General features: G+C 34.9%; 1 protein-coding gene and 1 long non-coding RNA gene across 2 annotated transcripts; one reads left to right on the plus strand and one right to left on the minus strand.

The window, feature by feature from the left end:
* Positions 1-3245: 3245 nt before the first annotated feature.
* On the plus strand, positions 3246-4889 carry LOC133790145 (uncharacterized). Its single transcript, XR_009873930.1, has 3 exons — positions 3246-3749; positions 3859-3950; positions 4653-4889. It is a non-coding gene; the product is annotated as an uncharacterized LOC133790145 (long non-coding RNA).
* Positions 4890-5943: 1054 nt separating this feature from the next.
* LOC133790146 (2-oxoglutarate-dependent dioxygenase 19-like) lies at positions 5944-6883 on the minus strand. Its single transcript, XM_062227685.1, has 2 exons — positions 6554-6883; positions 5944-6474 (listed from the first exon to the last, which is right to left on the minus strand). The coding sequence occupies exons 1-2, from the start codon at positions 6830-6832 to the stop codon at positions 6223-6225; spliced, it is 531 nt and encodes a 176-aa protein (XP_062083669.1). The 5' UTR covers positions 6833-6883; the 3' UTR covers positions 5944-6222.
* Between the last annotated feature and the right edge of the window lie 13578 nt (positions 6884-20461).

Consider the following 20461-nt stretch of genomic DNA (forward strand, 5'->3'; position numbering starts at 1 on the left):
CGGTTCACCGTAACTGTTCTGGGGTAACCAGGGCGTTATAGATTTGGCGTCGAAAGTGAGCTCGCTCGCACCTCAATTCGTGCTCATGAATCAGTCATTAATTTCGAGTAAAGGGCGACTCTGGGCTCGAAGTTATCGGTGAATAAGGAATCGCGAGTAATGACCCTCATCGTTTTTCCAAATTCTGCGACATCTAGCAAGAAAATAAAAGGGGGAGGGCCAGGTACACAAGAAATTAAGGATAAAAATTGAGATGGTTTGAGCTCGAGTGCTCGAGACCTTGGAATAAGCTTGATCAAAAGAACGAGATCAGGTTCGGAAGAAACCTAAGTTATTGAAAGAGTCAAACCCGAGTGTTTATTCGACATGAAGGGAGGAAGGTGGATTTATTTTCGAGAATCCTGAATTTTTAGGGAAAAAAAAAGGTTGGCGGTTACTCAAAAAGATGATATTTTTGGGAAAAGTGCAGTTTGAAAACCCTAATTCCAAAACCCTATTTCTTAAGCTACACGAACCCCCCATTACTAGAAAAGCTCCATTTTTACACATTTCTACCATAAAATTTTCAATTCAAACCTTGATTCTAAATCTGGTAGAAACCAGGAAGGCCATTTTTACAAAAAGAAACATGTACAAGAGAAACATGTAAAAAGAAAAAAAAAATAAGGATCTATAACGTACACAATGTAGCTGGTGGATACAGAGAAATTGACGATCGAAGAAGTGGTTGCAGGAAAGCCTTCACAGAGTCGTAAACATTAAGAGATTTTTGTTTCTTCGATTTGGAAAACATGCAAGAATAGAGCTAACTTCAGTTCTAGTTTTTTCTTCTTTTTTCTCTAAAAACTCAAAGTGGGAAAATAAAATGAGGAAGACGATGGGGAGGTATTTATAGGCCCCAGGGAACGTCAAAGGCCGCATTAATCCAAGCCGTTAACCAGATTTCGTATCTGATCCAACGATTAGGTACAAATGGAGTAGTGGCGGCCAACGAGTAGACGTGGGAAAGGTGAAAAGGCACTTGAGTACCCTGATTAGTTAGTCCCTAGCCGACGCGTGTCCATACTCGAGTACAATTAATAGTACAGTTTCCAAGGAGGGCAGTTCAAAAGTTTCCTTCTCATAGGATTCGAATTGATACTTTTGAGGGAGCCAAATGTTACACCCAGATTTCGAGCATGAGATTGTGATCTTGAAATCTAGGCTCGTTTGGTGTAAGCTCGAAATAGACGCGGTCGCCGTGAGTTAAACTGTTTTTGTAAACAGCGACCTCGAAGGCTCAAGGGAAATGTAGCCCCGAAAATGCTCTGAGCTCGTAAATGGCATGGTGTGACACTTGTATATACCCCTGAACCATCTCTTGCATTCCAGGCTGGTTCGAGCTCGGAATGTGTGAGTTCGAATGTGGCAACATCGTCATTGTTTACTTGTTCCGAGAGTAGGTAAAGTTAGGCGACGAGCTCGTGGTCGACTGATAGTTTCGGCGAGTTCATGATCAACTGCTGGTCTCGAATATTTGATGAATCTCATATCTGAGTTGATCAATATGTGAACATATTTACTGTTGTACAATCCCGATGTTTAAGGGATATTATTTAATCTATTATCCGATCCCACAAATTGTGGGACGTTTCCATGTATATAGAAAATAATGCATTAAATATCATTATATTAATTGGTTCACATAATATCTTCTCGAGATATGTGGGAATGAATTCTGCAAACCTTCTCTATAAATAGAGGAGAAAGCTCCATTCATAAGGACCAATATCTGATTTCTGGAGAGAAAACTCTGGGCAACTATTCTCTGAAAAGTTTCCAGAAAACTCCCAAGTTCTAATAACATAGACTCGTGGACTAGTCAGATTTAACTACTGAACCACGTAAAAAACCTCTTGTGTTCATCTTTGCTTATTTCCTCCAATATTGTCTTGTTTAATTGCTCTCTTATTTAAGTTGACGAAAAACGACGTCAACAATTTTTAAATATAAAATAACAAAATATTTTATTGTTCTACATAGAAGTCGACTAACCCATTGCAGGGGAAATAAAAGCAATCAAGTTTGCTATGAACCTAGAGTTGCAAAATAATTTTTTAGTTTATTAAATTTTATTTAAGCTAAAGTTTAGTTAAGTTTTTGTTAACAAACTATAAAATAGAATAGAAGGTAGCTTTTGATTCTGAGTATTTTTAATATATATATATATATGAATCTTACATTTCAAAATAATCATCTTAAAAAGTAGATCACGATGGTACTATTTTTGAGCCCAACCAATTAACAATGCTATCAGAAAAGATTTTTGAAATTAAGAAAAAGAAAAAGAAAGAGAATCACTAAAAAAAATGATAAAAGTGGCTCAGATAACACAGAAATGAAAATTTATCTATTTTTAAAAAAAATATATGTAGATTAAAGTATAAGTACATGTGTAAATAAAATTGGACTAATATTTTTGTAAATAATTTATTATTTTGGTTGTGTGATGTAATTTTTCCTATTTTATATATGTATATGAAGATTGACTTAGCGGTTTTTTAAAATGTTATAAAATGTTTGCTGTATTACTTTTAGGGTAATGCATTTTTATTGTATAGTTTAATGGAACAAATTAATGATGGAAAATACTGCATACAGAAAGAAAAGAATAATATCATATAAAACAAGATATAGAGCTATATGGTGCATTTGGTGACGTAGACTTTTTTTTAAAGAAATAATAATAATGTCTACTTTTATAAATTGTTAGGTGACCATTTGGTGCCATATGTTTTTATATATTATCATTTTTGTATTATGTATTTTGAAATCGTACAGAATTGATTCCCTAAATTTAAATTTAATTGATGAAATTTTTCTAATTTAATCAAACTACTCTCAATTATATGAGTTCCAAATTTAAATTTAATTATTTAATTACATATAATTAATGGAAATTTAGTTATACTAATAAAATTTATTTATCAAATCAAAGTCTACAATACCAAATTTGTATGATTTTAAAATATAAAATACCAAATAAGTATTATTGAAAAAAGATGATACCGAAATTACAAAACACATATTACCAAATAAATAAATTCCCTTCATACAAAATAATTGTAAAGACTGAGGAAAAAAAAATATATGTATATATATTAATGGTGGGATCCACTTAAGTGAAAAGAGTCAATGGACTCTTCCTTTTTTTCTTTTCCTTTTCTTTCTTTTCTTTCTCTTTCGACTGCCCTCTGTCTCTTCTCTTTCTCTTCTCTTCTCTTCTTTCTCTCTTCTCTCCACAGCAACACACCACCACCACTAAGACCCAACCTCCAGCAACCACCATTTTTGGTATGCGGCGGCTCATTGGATTCGCCTTGCTCCGGCGACCTCAACCACCAAGCGGCACCGCCCAACTCGCCGTAAGTTGTTCGAAATAGTCAGTCAAAGTTTTGGTCTGTCAACTTTGACTGTGTTTTCTGGCCAACTCCGACCACCACTCAGCAAGTGGTTGGTACCTTTGGAACCAGCGTGAAGAGAGGAACAAAACCCACTAAACCATTCCAGTCAACTCGCCGTTTTTCTCCAACGAGATTTTGGGTGTCTCCGCCCCTTTAGAAGCATTTTCCGGCGACACCGGAGGTCATTTGGGCGAAGGAGCTGTACTTTCGTGATGTACTCATCGAGAGGATCGTTTTGATATATGCCATGCATATATTCATCGACGTTTCTGATACCGCCACCAACTGCTATAGTGCACCGCTTGGGTGAGGTTTTGGAACTTGAAATTTTAAATATGGTCATATTATGTCTTTGGACACGATTTTGAATAAGGAATGCTATAATGATAATCGTTTGCTCATTTGGTGCACGTAGGAAAAACGTGATATAAAAATCGAACTAAATCACTCTAAGATCATCGTTAAGCTTAGGAGCGTCGCTTTGGGCTCGGATTAAATTCTAAAGAGGTAGGGACTCAACTTGACCATTGGATTTATTTTACTCGTATTGAATTGCATTAAACATATTCCAATTTTGATATTTATAAAATGTTTGAAAAAAATTGAAAACTTAATCTGCATGTTTTCTTATCTGTTCTGAGGGCACTGGATGCCAAATATATTTTTGTTCACTTATTTATGCAGATTATGATTTTTGGGTTTTATTCAAATGCAGCTGTTATGCTGCCCAATTTTTTAAAATATAAAGGGAATATGTTTCTTTCTTTTCATGTTTACCTGCATTTGGTTATACCGATGAGAGCCATAGTGATCATGATTGGTGCACGTTGTTGTTTCACGACCTAGTCTCTGTGTCATCATAGGTAGATCAGGTTTCCACTCACCTGTAGGTGTAAAGACCTAGCATCTGTATACAGGAAATGTTCTGAGCCTCCTCCTTGTGGTGGTTATCAGGTCTGGCTACCCGGTTTAGGATGTTGAATTTTCTATAGTGGTAACGGGAACTAGGGATCTAGTGGACTGTATGATGTGCGCTTGTAGCTATGCTCTTATGATTATTTATGGTTTCTCTATTTTGGTTTATACATGATGATGTATGTTTTATTTTCAAAGCTAACCATGCAGGGGTTGTATTAAACTTTAGGTCATATGTTATTAGTTGTTTTCCTACTGGGCTTTATAAGCTCACCCCTATCTCTCCCATTCCAGGAGCCTAGTGACGCGAACGTGGAAAAGATGAATTATCGATGGAGCCAATGTGTTTAGCCTATTTCTATTTCGTGTCATTGTCTTATCTTTTGAACATTGTATGTATTTGACTTCGAATCTAATGATCGATAAATCTGAATAAGCTATGAAATAGTTAGGGATGAGGAATGGTGGATGCTAAGTATTATTTTGGGTGTTTATGACTTATTAAAGTTAACTATTTGGTAATTACATAACTGTGGGAATATTATTGTTTTATGTATAATGATAAATGATCATACTTTTATTACTAATATTTTTATATATAATTATAGGAGTTATTTCATTATTTTAACTTATAATTATAGTAAGATTTAATATAAATTAAATGATCATTTATAAAGACTATTTTCCAACGAGGGTCAAAGTTTGACCTTTGGCCACCCAAGTTATGGATATTACAAATCTGTCACGGCCTAGGGCTCGGGTCGTGACAATAATAATGAGCTAAAGGTACTACTTTTGTCTTAGCAATTCAAATTTCATAAAAAATTATTAATGTCTCTATTTGCTCATAAAGATATTGAGTGGATGCTATTAGTACTCGCCAACAATTTTTTACTTTAATTATTGACTCTAAATAGGATAATATTACTAGTTGTTCTTATATAATTAAATCTCAGCTTTGATTGAATTAATAACCATTGAAAAAAAAGTTATGTATATAGTTAGTTGTGAGTACCCACATGTTCTTATAGCAAGCTAGATTAACATTTATTATGTATTATAGGAGTGATAATTTGGGTCACGAAATGATTACACGACATGAAAATAAATGAATTTGAGTGGCACGTTTAATATGTAAGAAGAAAAGGGAACAAGTGAAAAGGGAAAAAACTTAATTTTAATAATTATTTGTGGCAAACTTTGTTTTAATTTTAAAATCAAATAACATATATTTTCTTTAATGATTTTTTATATTTTAAAATTGCCGTAGTATTAAAAAATGGCAAAAAAAAAAAAAAAAAATTTTTAATTATTTTAACATTTTTGTATTTTCACCGCAAAATTTTCTTAGTATTTAATCACAATTAAACACACGTTTTAAGTACATTTAACACCACAAAAAGTTGGTAACTACATAATACAAGAAAAAGTAAAGTTTTGTTACTTTTAAAGCTCAATCGAATGAATTAGGTGATTAGAGAAACCCTTTACTTGTATAGAGGTAACCTTACATAATAAGAAACAACCAAAACGGAAAAGCTAAAAATGAAAGAGTTTACAAAACAGAAACAATAGCTAACTAAACTAACAGATGTCTTAACATTTTAGCGGCAAATTTTCCATTATTATAACACACAAAAGACTTATAATATTACATAATACAACTCACTCTAGCTTGGTCATGAATCATGTCCATTCTTATTACATCAAATAAATTACTATATATTTCAAACAGACAACCATGCATTCATGATTATTTTTCACAACAAGAAAAGCATAAAAATATATGTATATATTGAACCAATTAAGGTAATAACGATGGAAGTAGTGATCATCGATGAAGTGGGTTGAATTATGATTGTGATTATGATTCCAATCTTATTATGTCGAGAGTGGATTTGAGGAAAGAGTGGGAGGTTCGTTGAAGTTCCAAGTATTCATTGTATGGAATCCCTGGATAAGCCGGGGCTTGGCCCAATGCTTCTAAAAGCTCTGGTATTGGTACAACCTTGGCGTTCACCGCTGGTCCATGTCCTGACACTATTGATATTCTTGTGCTTTTGTTGTTCACCACTGCTCTATGTGTCACACTCTTGTACAGGTCATTGGTAAGGATCTGTATAGAGTCACATAATAATAAATCATCAACGTTATATATGTATATGTATAAAAAAAAAATGAATATATATACGTACCTGCATTTGATCACCAAGGTCAACAATAATGGTGTTAGGCATGGCATTCCATTGAACCCATTTTCCTGATTTGTGAAGGATCTGAAGTCCTCCGACGTCGTTTTGGACCAGAAGATTCATGAGGCCTGAGTCAGTGTGAGGTGGGAGTCCAATAACCTGGTCAGGGTCTGGACAAGTTGGATAATAGTTTGAAGCCAACAAATCAAATCCTTCATCCCAATTCGTTGCCTTCTCTAAGCAATTTGGTTCCAACCCTAATGTCTCAGACATTGCTCTCATTAACACTCCACATATTTCTCTTGTTTTTTTACAATATTCTTCTGCGGCCTCACTGAAATTAATTAATTAAATTAAATTAAATAATAATGATATAATGATATCAACATTAATTAATTAATTAATTAATAGTAGTACCTGAAACCAAGTGGCAAGTGGTTTGTAGGGGGAGTTGAATTGAGGATGAACATAGAGCTTCAAAAATTGCCTCCAAATAAGGAATTTCTTGCCAACTGTATTGCAATTGAAATTGGTTCCCCAATTGATAGGGTCCAACACGTCTCTAGACCCTTGGAACTCTTTCTTCTCCTCTTCGCTCATGTTGAAAAAACCCTCACACGCTTCCATCATTTTCTTCATTACAGTCTCCGAAATACCATGATTGATCAGCTGAATCATCATCATCATAATAGAAACAACATCATACATACATATATATATATGTGAGTGTATATATATGGGTTGATTCTACTATACTAGCTTCAAAAAAAGTCTCACTGGTGGAAATTGTGTATTTCTATTTCGTAAATAGTTTTCAGCGTAACTAATTATTTTTGTCCACATGGACAAAAACATGTTTGAATTTAATTTTTGTCATTGAAAATTATTCGGAATTTTATAAAAATTTACTAATATTCTAAATAATTAGAAAATATACGATTATATAAAACAATCCCATCGAAAACTATTACGTACGGAAAATACAGAAGTACGTACGTATGTATGTAATGACATGCCTTGTGGAGGTCATGGAGGATTTTGGAGCGTTGATGAAGGTCAGGAGAGGTGAGAAGGGAGATATCAATGGTGGGGATTGAATACTCAGAGTCATCACAGTCCACTACTACTTCTTCATCACTCGGTTTCACAGCAAACTCATATTTGGATTTCACAACTCTGCTATTATTATTATTATTTGACCAATCAACACTCACTACTCCACTTGTAGCCATATTTATTAAATATAGATATAGACAGAGCTCTGCTAAGAGAAATTAAAGCACAGAATATTATTATGAAGTGGCTAAGCATTCATGTGATCTTCATTTATAGATATATGCCCCTGACTTTTCTTTTAATGTAAATTTTATATTTTATATTATTTTGTAGAAATTTATACTTTTATGCTGCTTTGGTGAGTTTTTTATTATTGGTTGATTTTTATGTACGCTGTCTATATTTTTTCTACGAAAAACATTTAGATTATTCAATTATTATACATTTTTTTTACCTTTACATATACTTTGTCTAGTTAATTTATACAATATTTTAATTTTTCCACCCGGGTAAAAAGATTTCTTACTCCGCCAATTTTATTTTTACATTTTATGCACCAAATTTTTTTTCTCAATTTTGTCAAATATGCAGGGAAATATGACTATGTTGTTGACTGTGTTTTGTCAACACCGATGTTGATAAAAGTTGGTTTCGCATGTGGATAATTATAAATTTTAATTTTTTATTATTAAAGTGTATATTGTAGTCATTTAGAACATCCATAAATTTTTAAAAAATTCTGAATAATTTTTTGTACTGAAAACAATGTTTAAATTGTCAAATTTTCCATGCGTGCTTATTTTTTAGTACATGCATGCAACAACTTGTTTGAACCTTATTTTCGGCAATATAAATTATTCTAAATGATTATAATTTACACTGTCATAATTACAAATTAGAATTTATAAATACTATTCACATCCCGAAGCCAACTTTTATCAATACACCATAATCGTTCTATATATATTGACAAATATATTGGCGTGTGTTCGTTGGGGAGAGACTGTGGTGGGTTAGTTTGGTCACTATTTCTGAGATGGTTTTTTTGTATTTCTTTGGTTTTTTTTTTACTGCTTTGTATTTGTCTGGTTTTTTACATTTGATTATTTTATATGGTTTTATTTGGGCAACGGGCAATATACAATTAATGTATATATATATATTTGATTAAGTTGGTTATTGTTAGTATCATTTTGACTAATTATTATTTTTCTATTTGTTGTTTAGGAGTTGCTTGAGCTTGTTGTTTTGTGTTATTGGAGACTTTGGAGCTTGCTCTTTAGGCTTTTCATATGCCAATTTGTTATTAATAATAATTATATATTATTCATTACTTGACTTTGTTGTAATTAAGAACCTTTTTTATTTTCTTGTAGCATTTATGGCACTAAAAAATATTAAAAGTATTTATTATGATGTCTACCAATTTTTTTAACACAAACTTTGTGAATGTAGATGGAGATGGATGGTGATGACTGTGCAGAGCTTTCATTTCATTATTTAGGTAATTTATTAATTTGGATGGGTTACTAGAAAAAATAAATATTTAAGTGAAAATAATTAAATAATTTAGTATTAAGAAAATAACTGTACTAAATAACTGATCCATTTCGTACTTATGCGGATTGGATATGAGGGGTTGTGCATATTGGATTTGATCCAAAATATGAAATCTGCATTTAGTGTAAATTGTATTGGATATGAGCAAATTAGTGTTGATTAGATTGGATGAACAGTCTTAGTAACTATGATAAATAAAATCATGTAGTATTTTATTTTATTAGACAATTCTTTGAGGGCTGATTTCTTTAGTCCATTACAAATTAATTTAATCACTTTTCACCTTGACTTGTTGAAAGTATAAAACAATAAAACTAGTGTCCGAATTTGACTAATTGATCATTTGAATGTATAAAGAACTATGGTCAATAAAAACCAACTGAATTGGAAAGAAGATGAATAATAATAATAATAATAATAATAATAATAATAATAATATATACAGAGAACAAAGGAAATTAATTAGACGAAACACATGAAAGAGACAAGAAGCTGGGGCAACCGATAGGAGAATGACTATATATATAAATTATTAAAATGGTTTGTGTTTTATCTCATTATTTGTTTAGATCTTATATTTTGACAAATTTTATTTTGGATTCTGTGTTTTGTAAAATAGTTCAAATATAGTCCCCTAAACTCAATTTTAAATGAAAACTAAATTGAATATAACAACACAGTTGTTAGGCAAAATAATTTTATTTTTATTTTAAATTGTTAGTTTGGTGAATTATTTATAATTTTAGCTCAGAAAACTTCGACCAAAATCGAGTTTAGGTTCTATTTGAACCATTTTACAAAACACAAGGTTCAAAAAATCATTTGTCTAAACACATGATCCGAACTGGTAATTGAAAAAAAATATGGTCTAAAAAGGTATAAAGGAAGAAGTAAGGCAAGGTTTTTTTATCGTAATGATCTATCTCGCTTGGCTAATATCTTTGCTAGTCCTTTCATATCATAGTGAAAGAATGAGTTAAAGCTCATGCTTGGCCAATATCAATGGGTTGGGATCTCTTCTTGGAAGAAAAACGAAGCGGAGATCTTTCTATTCATGAAAGAATGAAAAATATAAAAATTCAAGTGAGTCATAGGGGAAAATCCAAATTGTTTCAAACCAGATCTCTTCTTGGAAGAATTAGAGTAAGGCTAAACACATACAAATATTTCACATATTTATCTACAATAATGTATAATTAATTTCTATTTAAAAAATGTGTGATTAATATTATTCATTAATAAATCATTGTGATTAAATTTATTAAAAAAATAAATTATTATTTAAAATCTAATTAGGTTATAAAAATTAATTTAGTAGAAAATTTTATTAAATATATAGTTTATTATTAGATTTTCTTTTTAGTTTTAGTTTTTGGAATAAATAAATAAATCAGATTATTGGTCTGTTATCTTTTAGTAGTTTGAAAAATGATATCATGTTTAAAAATAATATTATTAATGTTGCTTAATGTATTATATGTTATTAGATTTAATTAGTATTTTAATCTAGATTTAATTAATTAGGTTTTAAAAAATTTAATATCTATATTTAATGTTTGATATACGATATTTAAGTGCATAAATCAATTGTTAAGTATAGATGTTAAAATTGACGAAGAAGATAAAACTATTATTTTGTTGGCCTCTCTACCAAAATCATATGAGACGTTGGTGACTACACTTTTAGTTGGAAAGAACACCTTAACTGTAGATGAGGTGTCAACTGCTCTTTTGGAGACACAGGGTATTAAGCAACCAAGTAGTTTGTCTCATAGTGATCAAGCTCTTGTGACAAGGTGAGTGTTCATGCAACAACTTTGTCTTTCTAAATCTGGAGGTACTTGCCAACAAATTCTGGCTCTCCGGTCCTTCTGCATTAATGAAGATGACTCTGCTGATCGTCGAATCATCGGGGAGAATCTGCAAGAAAGAAACTCCGATGCTTAAGTCAGATTTTTCATCCCTCATCTGAATGAGAACTCGATATTTATAGAATAAAAATATTAGGTGGTTAGTTGGTTAGGTTTGCTCCCTGATTGGTTGGAGGAATAACTGAATTTCCCTCCAAAATGCTTTCGAATCTATTAAGTATGCAGAGGACAGAGGCGTAGACCGCCTCTGACCCACGACTTCTGACCCTAGAGCTTCTGCAGGGGCCAAAATGTTCCGCTTCAACTTACTTAAAATGGAAAAGCCATTTGGGCCAAATATTTTGGGCCCAATAGATGCCCCCCGACCCGAGTTTCGAATGTGGTATGCACACCAAACCATTCGATCCTTGGGCCGACTCTTCATCTCCAAAATTTTCGCCCAACGACGTCACTTCCCGTCAATCGAGGTGTGCTGCAAACGTATTATCACATTGTTCCCTGACAAATGTCATTCTAAATTAAATGTGAACACAATTACTGAGTATTGCACTCGATTATGGTATTTCCTCTCCCACTTTGTTGTTCCAATTCAAATTACTTCATTTTCAAATCTTCTTACTTCGACTTTTTCAGAGAGGAACACAGGAAAAAATAAAAAAAATCCTAAGATCATTTTCCCCTTCACTCCCATAGGCAATCATTCTCCCAATCTTCCTAACCATGTCTTCTCGTTCATCTCCCAAACCAGTGGACCGCGAGGGGTACAAAGCTGCACTCGACCGTATACGCAAATCGTTCGATGTCCCAGACAATGATACAGTCCGAATGCTCACGGATTCTGAGCTAAGAGAATGGCGGTTTAAAGATGTGGTCAAACCCAGTGAGATCGTCATGAGCCTGAGGCACATTGAATGGCTCCAGGTTTCCTCTTCCTGCTTTGCTGGTCTAGATAATTTCAAATTATGGGGCTCACATTTCTCAGTTTCTCCAAAACGCCATTCAATCCATAGTTGGGGCTCAAATGATTGGAGCTCTCAGAAACTTTGACATCCAATCGGATGATATCTACGCATGTTGTACCAAATCGACGAATAAAGCAATAGAAGGCAAGCCCTGGAAGACCTTCTTCCTCTCTCCCAAAAAAGACTGAACAATTTTCATCGATTTCGACAGCTCCCACAGGAATTGGGACAAGCATTTCTTTGCGGTCGAAGGTGCGTGGTACCCCAAATTTTTGCCTTAAGAAATCTTTCTTCTAGCCAGGATTTTCATAAGAGGTGAGCTTCGTCTTTACTTTTTTCTTTCTCCCTTTTTGTGTAGATATGTTGCGTTTAAAGGATTGTTTACTGATTTGGTCCTCTGTGTTACAATTTTATTTTATGTTCCAGATTTCTCATTGCCTCAGGTCAGCATGAGCCCTGAGAGACAAAGCCTGCTGACAAAGAAAAGGCTCCTCCACGAGTCCAAAGAAAATGCCATTAGCATCAGAGGGGTAATGAATGCTTACTGCATGCAGATTATGACTCAGCTCTACTTTTTGGATCGAATTGATCTCAGGGCTATGCGAGTCAGAACACTGAAGAGTGACATGTCCCTTGCCAAGGTCACTGCTACGTGTGCGAAGCAATTAGGAATGTTCTTAAAAAGGTTCGACTCTATCATTATCAAAGACTGAGTATGAAAGGGTGTGCTCTGAGACCTTCGCAGCATGTGCCAAGCACCAAGGGGTCCCTGAGAGCAAGAAGAGAGACGACTCTAACCCACCCCCCGTTGCAGAATCGTCCCTGACAAATCTTCTTTGGCTCGAAGGTTTTCTCGCATACACGGGCGGTCTTCCACGCCTTCTGCTGCTCTGCAAGTCCAATCTCTCCAACAGGTGCCTCTTGTAATGACCCAACTACTCTAGACTTTTGGACCATTAACGAAAACTATACATAAACACTAATCCTTAATAAAACTTTACAAGTGAAAAGACCATAACTTTATTAAGAAACTTGTAAAAATAAAAGTTAAACTTACATAAAATGTCAAGTAGGATATGGGATCCCATTGTTTTAAAATCAAAACATGACATAATTAAAAAGAGATTTACATAATAAAATGCGGAAAAAATACATGTAAATACCATAAGAAACAAACTACATCCTCGAATCGAAACTCTCGGCTCTTGAATCCATTCCGCCTCAATACACATTCTCCAAGCTACCAAGAACCTTTCCCGCCACTAAGACTATTTTCCTGCACATATAAACAAAAATGAGTGAGCCTAATGCCCAGCAAGGAAAATCTAACACATAGTCCATATACATAAATTTCATAAAAAAAACATAAAAACATAACATAACACTTATATCACATACATACTATAATGGCCATTATTACTTGGGGTCCCATAGACTAAACAAGTCATATGCCCATTAGATTAGTGGGGTCTTGCTAGCTAAGCAAGTCATATGCCCATAATCTATTTGGGGCTTGTTAGTCATATAGGCCATATGCCTAAGCCTACAAACATACTTAACATAACATATTTCATAACATAAAAATCATAAGATAACATATAAAAACATGTAACATATAAATTTTATCCTATTTTCCTTACCAAAATACCGGGATATGAGGACAGAGTTGGGACTTTGGAACACTCCTAAAAACCATTTATAATGTGGTGAGTATATTGAAGAAAAGGGATGAAAGTGAAAAAGGGACTATGATATCAAAATATACTTACCAAAAACCTTGTGCTCAAGAACCTAGATTTCCTAACCAAGAATAGGAATAAGGTTAGAATGAGTAGAAGACTATGAGAATATTTTAAAGAACATAATACAGAAATGGACTAGAGTTTGGAAATACCTTGAAGACTTATATGAATAATCTAAACCTTACACCGAAATGTGTATAGAACCTTACTTCCCAAGTGTTTGATAAGCTTATAGTGATCAAGCTTATAATTCCCAACCCAAGTGTTTACACTCTCACACTCACCTAGCAACTTGCAGCCTCTGAACTTAGAGTAATAGATGAATAAATGGCTGGGTACTAGGTCCTATTTATAGAGTTTAGGAATGAAAAGATCTCATTTAACTTGAATAAAAATAATGGCTTTTTAAGTGAAAATAATTTGAATTATCGTTCAGCAGAGGCTGAAGACTCATTCAGAAAGGTGCTGGACTTATCAAGAGGTTGAAGGTTTGAATGGGAAATGATTTTGAAAACTTTCAAAATGTGCTGAGAGGGGCGATATATCGCCTGGGCCAGTATGCCCGAGGCAATCGTGCAACGTTTCGTGTTTTTCGTATCTTCGTGCTGCCATATATCGCCCCCTATAGCTGCGATATATCGGCATACGCTGATTATTTAATTAAATTGAGTAAACAGCCTTGACTAAGCCCTCTAACGTTTTCAAAGCTGCTGACTGACCTTAGAGTATTCAAATTTTAACCTTAATAAATTTAATCCTCAAAATACTTAATCAGTAATAAACCCATACATAACATGTGCTATTATCCTATTGGTTCTTATCTAAACCTTATAGTATAATAAATATTATCCTCAATATCAGTCATATTATTCAAACCTTAGTTTAAAATTAATATTCCTACACTATAGGTTAAACTTAGAAAATCTATAAGTACTACTATGAGTGTCCAAATAAATCCCGGTCTGAACCAAAAATCCACAGTTATAAAGATAATACTATTATTACTATTATACTACTATCTAACTTAGCTAAGTAAAGTTCTTGGACTCTACACCTCTACCAAAGGATGCCTTGGGAAAGAGGAAGTCTCAAGAAGAATCTTCTAATGAAGATTCGGACAATGGGAAATGTATTTCGTCCAAGCTTCACATTTCAAGAAGGTCTGCTTCTGCCACCGGAGGATCTTCTTTGACAATCCCCAAGCTTACGCCTGGGAAATTACCACTTGGGCAAGCTCTGACTTTACCCAAGATGCCTCTGGAGCCTGCCCCAGCTGATCCTTTACCTCTGCCGTACTCTTTCTCTTTTGCACCAGGGTCCTCTCTAGGAGAGGGCCAAAAAGCGTCGTACCTCTTGTGGCTCTGTCTTCTACAATAGTCAAGCTGTCAGAAGAGACAGCTACTACTCGGATGCATGATGACTTGCTGGTACAAGATTGGCAGAGGCGGTGTCTTCTGTCTATGCCTTGACTCGAGGTTCTGACGTCGGCCATAGGCATGGATTAGAGGGGAAGCGCCCCATTTCTGCCTCCTGTAAGAATTGTTTTTTAGAAGATGCTTTCGGGGGTGATTCAGGGACCACAGGCAGTCCTTCTCGACCCGTTGACGTGGGCCAAGCCATCACTTAAAAAATTACTCCTATTTGTCAGAAATCAGAAGCTACCAAGGCCTTAGGCGGTCAGAAATTGGGTGTCGATGCTCGCATTGCATCGTCTACAGTGACTGGGACACCCTTGGGGGAGGCCATCATTGTATTCCTGGAGGGGAAAAGTAATTTTGAGTCACCCAACACCTTTCTAGAGCAACTGACATCTTCTGGGGTGCAGACGCCAGTGTTTTTGCCGAGTGACCTAGGTGAGGATGTTGGTGAAGGGTTGTTTGTTCGTCCCTCCATGCCACAACTTCCTGAGATGGGATTGACTGCTCTGAGATCTGATAGCCTTGTGGTGTCATCACTAGTAAGAGGCGGGGAACCGGTTGCCCCTGTGGCTTCTGTTGCTGCGTCAGCAGGGAGAGAAACAATTGATAAAGCAGAGGGTTTTCTAGAGTATGTGCCTTCTGCGTCAATGGAGGTGATGGAGGAGATGTTGCGCATCAGTAGGCCACACCTTCATGCTGAAGCGATTGGGTCACTAAGCGGTCAGGGTGATTTGTGTTAGGAAAAATTGTTTTGCCTCAATGGAAATTGATAATAATATTACAACTCTATGCAATATATTACAAATAAATAATGATTGATTGAATAAGATTACAACTCTATAACTGAAAATACAAATAAACTAAAGAACAAGAAGAAGAGAAGAAGAATAGAATGGTGAAAATACAACTCAAAGCAAAATGTTACAAGTAAAGTAAAATGTTTGAAATAAAGAAAAGAAGATTACAACTCAAAACAAGAAATACAAATAAACAAAAGAGAAGAATATGAAGATGAAGAGAAATAGAATAGAAAGAAAGAACAAACAAACTAAATAGAAGCAATTCTCACTCACACTACCAAAGTGAAGAGTGTTGGGGATCACCAACTTGAACAAGGTTTGAAACCTTTGTCCAAAAGCTTATTTCCCCCTAACTCAAGCACTAAGGGATCTCTCTCAGATATTGGAAAAGCTTTATGGAATTATCAAGCCTCAAGGTGTTTCTAGTCAAGTGCTCTAATGGATAGAAATATTGTGTCTTACAAGTGAGCTATAGGCTCCTATTTATAGAGTTTAGAGACACCCTTTGAATTTCAAATTCCACCAACCCCCATGAATGTTACCAATGTTTAATTGGATTAATATGGAATTAAAAAAGAGATTTGGGAGTTATTTGGGTTTTTTGAGTCATTCAACAAAGATTGAAAAAACTGAAAATTGGTCAATTTTTGGCCTGTGGCCACGGCTAGAGACATTAGTGGCCACGGCCACTGGTCTCTGTCCCACAGGCCGTGGCCACCAACATTCAATGGCCGCGGCCACCGACCAATTTCAGCACTTAAAAATGTGATGTTTTTCCAAAAGGTTGCAAACCCTCCCAAATGATTTTGTAACTCCCAAAACACATTATTGGGGTTTAAATTATATCTCTAATAGCCATATCACATATGGCTTTATGAAATTCATCTCAATATTGTGTAACAACAATTTTACACAATAAAGGGTAATATTTGGAAGTTACAAATTTGTAACACCAAATATGTTACAATATGTGACACACTTTGTCACATTTATTTAATCTAAAACATTATATTATAATATAATATAATATTACATTATATTATAAAATAATATAACAATTTGCTTCAACAAGTATCTGACCACATATGGATGCTGAGTTTTGATTGATATAATATGTATACGAATACCCTGTATGTGTTAGAGTTAATATCATGTAGTGCCTGTCGCGTTTGATGTTTAATAGGTATAGTTAATTTTTTGTAGAGCTATGTATGCACATCTGTTGCTAGAAGGTAATATGCAGCGGCTGTTCAGAACAATTCTAAAATGGCTGAACAGGTGGCCATGTTGGAGGAGGAGCGAGCGGAGAGAAGAATGGGCGAAGCTAACCGTGATGTGCTTGTAGAGGCTATAAAAATGTTAGAAGTGGAGCTAGCAAAGGTGAAAAAGAAAGTGGTGGCCACGAAGGCCAAGTTAGTAGGGTTTATCGGACTAGAGATGGAACGTGACAAGCTGAAGGCAGACCTAGTGGTGATGACTAACAAGTGGATGGAAAAAAGCCAATTCTATGCACAGCATGAAGCACTGATGGAGAACCTAGATAACATAATTAGTGATTTGCAGGAAGATGTAGTATCCTTACCAACAGATAAGGAGATATTGGAGAAGGAGAATAAGGAATTACAGTAGAAAGTGGGGAGGTTGGAGATGAACGTTGCAAAGCGCACGCAAGCAGAAGCTGGAGGTAGAGCTCCAGTTAAACAATAAGTTGAAAGAGAAAGAGGAGGCCTTAGTCAGAATCAAGGGATAGTTGAAAGAAATGACCGAGGTATGTGTTGTATAAATTGGTATGATGATATTATGGTTGAGTTTTGTGTTTCATGTGTTGAGTAGTCGATTGGTTTGTATTGTAGAAGGCAGAAGAGGCAGCAGTGGAGGCCACGAGGCAGCGCACCAGGGATCGCGAGATTACTGAACTCAAGTTCGGGAGGATTGCCAAAGTGGATATTGCAAAGTATCTAGATCTTGCGCTGTGTAATAAGAAGCAAACCCTAGAGGAGAAATGGATTAAGCTGGAGATGTATTGTAAAAGTATTGATGTGAAGGTTGGAGAATATGACGTCAATCAGTATCTCAGTGAACTCGGAGATCTGCAGATCAACTATCCCGCGCAACATCTGGAAAAATTGAGGTAGAGGGGTGATGCCTTAGGCATAATTTATACTGCAAGTGGGGAGCCTGCCGAAGACGATGATATTGCAGGGTAGGTGTCTTCTGTTGCAAGAACTGTTGCTGTGGCAGAGGCTTCTGGACAGAGGGTGGTGGAGCCTAGGTCAGCGACAGAAGAAAGGAGTACTGGTGAAAGAGGTGTCATAGAACGATCAACGTAGTTTTGCTATACTTGTACATATGTGTCTACTCTTCTTTGCTTGTGATTGTTTGGACAATTGTAGATGTAATGATGTGCAAAATTCTAATATAATGTATAAAATTTCGTCCATGTTCTGTGTGTGCTCGTTGGTAAATGTGTTTTCTTGATATTATGATAATTAAAATTGTAGAGTCCAAGAACTTTACTTAGCTAATTATTTAGTAGTATTATAGTATGTATAGTATTATCTTTGTAACTGTGGATTTTTGGTTCAGACCGGGAATTATTTGGACACTCATAGTAGTACTTATAGATTTTCTAAGTTTAACCTATAGTTTAAGAATATTAATGTTAACCTAAGGTTTGATTATGTGACTGATATTAAGAATAATATTTATTATACTATAAGGTTTAGATAAGGACCAATAGGATTTTAAGCACATGTTATGAATGGGTGATTAAGGATTAAGTATTTTGAGGATTAAATTTAATAAGGAGTAAAGTTTGAATGCTATAGGGTCAGTCAGCAGCTTTCAATACGTTGAGGGCTTAGTCAAGGCTGTTTACTCCATTCAAACTTAGCTAAAAATGTGTAATTTCGTGTTTAATTAATCAGCGTGTGCCGATATATCACAGCTATAGGGGGCGATATATAACAGCACGTAGATACGGAAAACACGAGACGATGCACGACTGCCTCGGGAATACTGGCCCAGGCGATATATCGCCTACAGGGGGCGATATATCACAGCACGTAGATACGGAAAACAAGAGACGATGCACGACTGCCTCAGGCATACTGGCCCAGGCGATATATCGCCTACAGGGGGCGATATATCACCTCCTTCAGTGTATTTTGAAATGTTTTGAATTCATTTTCCATTCAGCCATTCAACCTCTTGATAAGTCCAGCATCTTTTTGAACGAGTCTTCAGCCTCTGCTGAACGATTATTCAAATTATTTTCACTTAAAAAGCTATTATTTTTATTCAAGTAAAATCAAGATCCTTTCATTCCTAAACTCTATAAATAGGACCTAGTACCCAGCCATTATTCATCTTTTGCTCTAAGTTCAGAGGCTGCAAGTGTTAAGTGAGTGTGAGAGTATAAACACCTGGGTTTCAGAATCATAAGCTTGAACATCATAAGCTTATCAAACACTTTGGGAAGTAAGGTTTTAGAGTATTTCGGTTTGAGGTGTAGATTGGTCTTACAAGTCTTCAAGGTAACCCAAAAATCTAGTTCAATTCTGTATTTGTTCTTTTAAGTTCTCATAATCTTCTACTCAGCCTCTAACCTTAATCTTTATTTTGGTTAGGAAATCTAAGTTCTTGAGCACATAAGTTTTGGTAAGTATGTTTTTCAATGGTTTAGTATTCCCATTCCTTTTCATCTCTTTTTCTTCATTAGACTCACTCTTTTTCATAATGATTATTAGGAGTGTTCCAAAGTCCTAACACTGTCCACATATCCCGGTAACTTTGGTAAGGAAAATAGGATAGAATCTATATGTTATATGCTTATGTTATCTTATGTTCTATGCTATGAAATATGTTATAAAACATGTTATGAAATGTGTATGTTTGTAGGCTTGGGCATATGACCCATATGACTAGCAAGACCCCAAATAGATTATGGGCATATGACCTACTTAGCTAGTAGGACCCCACTAATCTCATGGGCATATGACTTGTTTAGTCTATGGGACCCCAAGTAATAATGGCCATTATAGTATGTGTATGTAATAAGTGTTATGTTATGTCTTTACATTTCTTATGAAATTTATGTTTATGACTATGTGTTAGATTTTCCTTACTGGGCATTAGGCTCATTCCTTTCTGTTTTATGTGCAGGAAAATAGCTTTAGAGGCGGTAAGATTCGTGGATGCTTGGAGATTGTGTATCGATGATGAATGGAGTCAAGGAGTCGAGAGTTTGATTTCGAGGATGTAGTCATTTGTTTATGGTCTTTATATGTATTTTCCGCACTTACTATGTAATCCCTTTATTTTATAGGTCATGTTATGTTTTGTTTTTCAAACAATGGGATCCCATATCCTTTTTGGTATTTATGTAAGTAACTCTTATTTCTATAAGTTTTCTAATAAAATTATGGTATTTTCGCAAATGTAAGTTATAGTAAGAATTTGTATGTATAGTTTCATAATGGTCCAAGAGTCTAGAGTAGTGG

Source organism: Humulus lupulus, chromosome 7, assembly GCF_963169125.1.
Source record: "Humulus lupulus chromosome 7, drHumLupu1.1, whole genome shotgun sequence".
Lineage (NCBI taxonomy): Eukaryota > Viridiplantae > Streptophyta > Magnoliopsida > Rosales > Cannabaceae > Humulus > Humulus lupulus.